Genomic DNA, 6,000 nt, shown 5'->3' on the forward strand with positions numbered 1-6,000 from the left:
CTTCACAGTAGCCTCAATTTTTGGTATGTTGGCATGCTACTATTCCTGTTGCACAGATGAGAAAATGGAGGCACAATGAAGGTTTTGTTTTCTGAATCCCCACATCTACTCACTGTACAGGGTCCTGATAAGGCAGAGAGGACCATGGGCACACAGACAGTAGTGGGAGGACCAGGGATCCTATGCTTCCACATGATCCCCAGGCACCATGCAGAGATAGTACAGGAAGAAAGGGTACAGGCTTGCGATCCTCATGCAGGCACCCCTCATCTGCAGATCCCTGGAGATTGAGCACACCCAGGCAGCTGGAGCTTCTAGCCTCTTTTTCCCGAAGCCAAGCTTCCCAGCTGTAGCTTTCTTGTGGGTCGTTCCCTTGGGTGGCACTGACATACTTGGTTTCTGTTCAGCTATGGGGGCTCTGACATCACTTCTGGGAAGGAAATGAGTGACAGCTGTGAAGGTGCTTTTGGAAGTGGGAAGCTCGATGGCAAGTCCTCTAAGAAGCACCATCGAAAATCCACCCGTACACGTTCCCGCCAGGAGAAAGCCAGCCGGCCCAAGCTGACCATCCTAAACGTGAGTGGTGAAAGTGTGGCTGCACTGGTGGGTGGCTGGAGCCTTTATGATATGCTGACTACTGGGTGTTCCCTAGGTGTGCAACACAGGGGACAAGATGGTGGAATGCCAGCTGGAGACACACAACCACAAGATGGTAACATTCAAGTTTGATCTGGATGGGGATGCACCGGATGAGATTGCCACATACATGGTGAGGCTGAGTGGGGTGCCCAGCCTTGCTTACTCAGAGAGATTTCCTTGCCTTGCCTTGGTGGGAAAATTTCCCTGCATTCTCTGGGCACATGCAAGGGAGGCTAGCTTTGTGTCCACATCATGGGGATGCTGGCTGGCTGGCTGGGTGGTGGGTATGCCATAGGTGCTGGCTGGCCACAATGGGTGTTTCCTGGGACTCATGGATCAGCTCTGGCAGAGAGTGCTGATCCTGCACTTGGTGCTGTAGAGGCTCCTCCTCATGCCCTGCGTGAACATTGATGGATGAGAAGATGCAATAAAGGATGTTCTTTAATCACTCTAAGTGATGTTTCCTAAATAGCTCTGGAGGACATAAATAGAGAAATAGAGAGGATGTTGAGGTTAGATAACTTTGGCAGACCTGACTGAAGCCTTCCTGCCCTACCATTTCCCTGCCAAGAGTCCCTTGTGTCATCCTTACCCCTCAGATACAGTGCAGATGCTGACTGGGCCCTGCACAGTCCTCACCCTGCACCTCTGTCTGCACCCACTCTCTCTATCCTCCAGTCCTCTTAAACACCATCCCTGTCCTCACCCCAGGATCCTTCTCCTCTGCCTGTATACCAGTGCACCTGTTTGTTCACCACTTTCTTTGTGCTCTTTATGGGATCCCAGCTGTATCTTGGAACCTGGCCCCAAGCTGGAAAGGGATAGTGGACCCCATTAAATATTCAGCTGAGTGAACACAAACAAATGTGCTAATGATTTGTGAATGTCCGTGAAAGGGTTTACTAGTGGTTTGAACATGTCTTTGCCCATGAAATGCTCTCCTGAGGAGCATCTGTAAGCACCTTACCTAGCATTGTTTTTCCCAAACCATAGTTCATGTGAGAGGGATGGATGTTTAGGAAAAATGTTCTAAAAGGTCTCTAATAGCCTTCCCAGTGAAATGTTCTGTGCTGTCCAGTACTATAGCCTAGCCTTATATGGCTATTGAGCTTTTAAAATGTGGCTAGTGTAACTGGGTGTACTACTAAAGAAGGGGCACAGTGGGCAGATCCAACCTTTATTGCTTACTCTGTGGTAAGGATCAGCATGAATCCAGTTCCCACCTGGAAGTGGGCCCAGTCCTCAACTTCCTACTTCTCTGTCCTCATTTCCAGCTCCCCCAAGCGGCACTCTCTCTCCTGCCCCAGCCACCAGCGACTGTTTTGAAAGCTCACAAATTAAAAGGAAGTGTTCCAATTGCCCACACAGCCCTTATCTGCTCCCTAGCCACCCAGAGCTGGGTCAGAGTTCACAGATTAAAAAGGTTAAAAACTAAGCAGTTTTTTGCTGCCAAGTAGGCAAATGCCAGCCCCTGCTCACTCTCATTGCCCTTGTGGGTTCATTTATTCCTTGGAACAGCTCACAGAATTCAGAGTATCTGTAATTACAGTTCCCCATTTATTATAACCAGAAAGGATACAAATGAAGAGACATACCTGACAAGGTCTGAGAGGGGTTTCTAGTGGAGATTTCCATTGTCTACAGATCATACCACACTCCTAAGAGCAGATGCTCTTGCCAATCCAGGAAGCCTAATTTAATTAATGTAAACTGCCACATGGCTACCATATTGAACAGCCCAGCTTTGGAGGTTACTGGGGAACTGTCCCTTGGACCACATCCTCCGACCACCCTCCAGTGTCCCTTACAGACCTTTGTTCTTGTCCTCCTGCCTGGCTTCCATCAAGCTCTCACATGGGGTGCCATAGAGGAACCGTCATGCAGGTTCATTCAATTGTTCAATGTCTTCCCTGAAGTTTTTGTCTTAGTCTCCTGTTTTTGTTGTTGTTATGTGCCGTTGAGTCGGACCCAACTCATAGTGTCCCCTCCTTGGGTTTCCGAGGCAGTTACCACTACGGAAGTAGATTGCCCAACCTTCCTTCCAAGGAGTGGCTGGTGGGTTTGAACCGCCAACCTTCTGATTAGCAGTCAAGTGCCTTAGGCACTATGCTACCAGAGCTCCTGTCTTAGTCTCCTAGGGCCGCCATAACAAGATAACTACAAAATGGTTTGCTTTATATAACAGAAACTGCTTGTCTCACAGTTCTGGGGCTAGAATTCCAAGATTAGAAGATTTCTATTGAGATGAACCCTGTAGGAAAGCCAATTTCAATACATCTGATGTAAAGATAGGTATGAGCTCATAGACAGAGCTACATCCTAAGGTGAGCAGGGTCACCAGACACTGAGGGTCTGGCCACAAGCCCACAAGCCACCGCTGGGCAGTGCTGGGAGTTTGTGAAGGAACTTAGGCAGCTTAGACACTGAGCCACACACAGAGGGCTGATGATAGAAGGTAAAAGGACCTTGGCCACCACATCAGGGTCAATAACCAGCAAGGAGAGAAGAATGGCCCATTCTCGCCTTAGTTTTGCTGTCCCAGAGATGATTTTCAAATGTTTTTCTGCCTTAATTGTCCCCTACCCTGCCCCACCACCAGCCTGAACTCAATTTGCTGGGCCCTGTGACTTCATGCTCAGCCATCATCTCTCCCCAACCTACCCTGGACCTCAGGGGGTTCCCATCTCTCCTTAGCACTGTTCGAATCCTTGATCCCCACTCTCATCCTGTAGGCTGGCCACCTACCTTGCCTTACAGATAGGTCTCCAGCACCATTTCCTGCATCTTGGCCTCCCAACCCTCAGACCTTTTCTCCTGAATTTCTGGAAGCCTTTGCACTCACCACCTTCTGGAGTTTCTCTGCTCCCCCTTCTCCATGTAACTTTCTGCTTCTGCAAGCCAAGCCATCTGCCTTTTAGTTCCATGACCATACCTTTTGCTGGGCACCCCTACACTAGTGCTTTCCCTCCCAGCCTTTCTGTGCTCCTGGCCTCTTTAGATTGGTGCACAGTTCAGGACTTCCCAGAGAGGGGTGCCTGAGGAGACCACCTGGTCCTCACAACCCTGAAGGATCAGTACTCATGCTCATACCTGTCCTCTTTGGTGCTGATGTCAAAGGGTGTTTGAGCTGTGAATCTCTGAAAGCTAAATTCAGCCCCCATTGGCGCATTTCGCCCTCAGGGCCCAGTACAGAGTAGAAAAACAATAAATTATCCATAAATACCTTCTGCCACTGGTTCTAAAGCCCTGCTTACTAGCCAGATGTATATGCTGCTTTACGTGTATCTGCAGGTGGAGCATGACTTCATCCTACAGACTGAGAAGGAGACATTCATTGAGCAGATGAAAGACATCATAGACAAGGCAGAGGACATGCTCAGTGAGGACACGGATGGGGACCGTGGTTCAGACCCTGGCACGAGCCCTCCACACCACAGTGCCTACAGCCTGGATGCAGGAGAAGTGAGCACTGGCACCTGGGGAGGGCACAGGAACTGGCCACTTATGTGCACTGGCTGGCTGGGTAGAGGGGATGTGTGTGTGAGGCTAGTTGGGGGTGGGTGGGTAAGGGGAGAGGGGCAGGGGACATGCAGTGGAATGGGATGAGGCCAGTCTTCACTTCTCCCAAGTGCCACTCTCTTTGGTGAATGTTAGGGCCATCTGGGACCTCCCCCATAGGTTCAGACATCCAGAGGGATCATTGCAAATTGTTAAATACTCAGTGACAATTGGTGGGCTAAGGAAGGGGCTAGGAGGGTGGGCATCTGGAGAAAATTCTTTGGTACAATCTCTCCTGACTCCTGATCCTTCGCCTCATTTAGGAAGGTCGACACTCCCAAGCCAATGCCCCAGTCTATCAGCAGAATGGTAAGTCAGCCTTCTCAGTTTCAGCATAAAATGCTATAGAAAAGGCATTTCTATGACTTTCCTTTCCCTTGTGAATTAGTTGTTACCATTATATGTTTCAGCAGGCATTTACTAAATACCAGTTGAGAATATTTTAAGGGGATTTATCCGTTGCATTGGGTGGGAGGAGTATTAAATCAGATGAACAAACAATTGAAGGTGCTGCCTAGAGGATGGAAAGCGGGTTCTGCCCCCACCATGGACAGCTTGTCTTGTCCAAGGAGTCTTGTGTGCTGTGGGTCCTGGGTTGTGGTGACATGCAGGCCACATGCTGATGTCCACTGGTCCACCAGATAGCATCCCTGCCTTCATTGGGGGTGGTGCTGGGGGCATGTAGGAAATGAAACCCAGGTAAAGGTAGATTCTCCAACTGGTGGTACACAGTTCCCTTGGCTGCCTGTGCACCCCCCTCTGCTGGTAAGAGAGCAGAGAACTGGGTAACAACTCTGTTTTATGGAGGGAAGCTGTCTAGGGTTATGGCTGAGAATTTTGGTTCCCTGCCCATAGCCTTCCTAGTGACAAACTCATAGGTATGAAGGAGTTCCCACAGAGCTCCCATGCCAAATCTGCAGAAGGCGGTAAGGGACCTTGTTGGTCTGAAGAGAGCTCACTCTCATAGCATTGTATATCTTGTCTCTGTTCTTCCCTTTAGTCCTGCATACTGGAAAGAGGTGGTTTATCATTTGTCCAGTAGCTGAAAACTCAGCAACAGAAGTTCCTGAGTCTTCACCCCCACCACCTGTCAGCTCCCAGCGACCAGATGCAAGCCAAGGTATGAGCAGCCAGATGGTAGTGTCTGAATCCATGTCCCAGCCTACCTGACAAGCCTCCTTTTATGTGTAACCTGCATCAACCCCTAGTCTTCAGCTGTGCTCACAGTGCATGTTGCATTAACATACTCATGCTAGCTGCCATGAGAGGCACTTTGTGTATCATTGCCCTGAAGCCCAGACAGCTTAAAGGGCCATAGTCATATCCCTGATTTCCACTGAATTGAAACAGTATTCAGACTTGGATCTGCTGCTTCCAGAGCTTGTCCTATTACTCCTTCACTGCTCAGATAACACAGAGGAACAGCACAGGTGATGCTGAAAGAGCAAGGCTGTACCCCTTTACTACTAATACCTAACTGCCCAGTTCATTCCCTCTGTGTAGGATTACTTATCAGTAGTGCTGCTATGGAAGACACTCCTGTGTGTTTTGCTTTTTTTTTTTTTTTTTTTGGAGGTGGGGTAGGGAAGTCCCTTTTGACACTAAGATTCTTCAGCTTTATTTTTTTTTATTTTTTTTTTTTTAACCAGAACACTTTATTTATTTTTAAACAAGGTTCCTAGTGGAACACATTTCTAATCTGAAATACATGAGGTCACCATGAATCAGCATCAACACCACGGCAACTGGTCTTCTGTTTGGCTTGGTGTAGGTGATTCTAATGCATACTGAAGCTTGTGAACT

The 6,000-nt window shown here is 48.6% G+C and overlaps 1 protein-coding gene across 1 annotated transcript in view; it reads left to right on the plus strand.

Annotated features, from left to right (window-relative positions):
• Nucleotides 1-6,000, plus strand: part of WNK2 (WNK lysine deficient protein kinase 2) — a 379,724-nt gene that overhangs the window by 225,124 nt on the left and 148,600 nt on the right. The window contains exons 14-18 of the mRNA XM_007953023.1: nt 408-576; nt 653-769; nt 3,931-4,101; nt 4,461-4,506; nt 5,198-5,317. Of these exons, the coding sequence (XP_007951214.1) occupies nt 408-576; nt 653-769; nt 3,931-4,101; nt 4,461-4,506; nt 5,198-5,317 (623 nt within the window). The remainder of the gene's footprint in view (nt 1-407; nt 577-652; nt 770-3,930; nt 4,102-4,460; nt 4,507-5,197; nt 5,318-6,000) is intronic.

Source organism: Orycteropus afer, unplaced genomic scaffold, assembly GCF_000298275.1.
Source record: "Orycteropus afer afer isolate SDZICR_OR568_19922 unplaced genomic scaffold, OryAfe1.0 scaffold00368, whole genome shotgun sequence".
Classification (NCBI taxonomy): Eukaryota; Metazoa; Chordata; class Mammalia; order Tubulidentata; family Orycteropodidae; genus Orycteropus; species Orycteropus afer.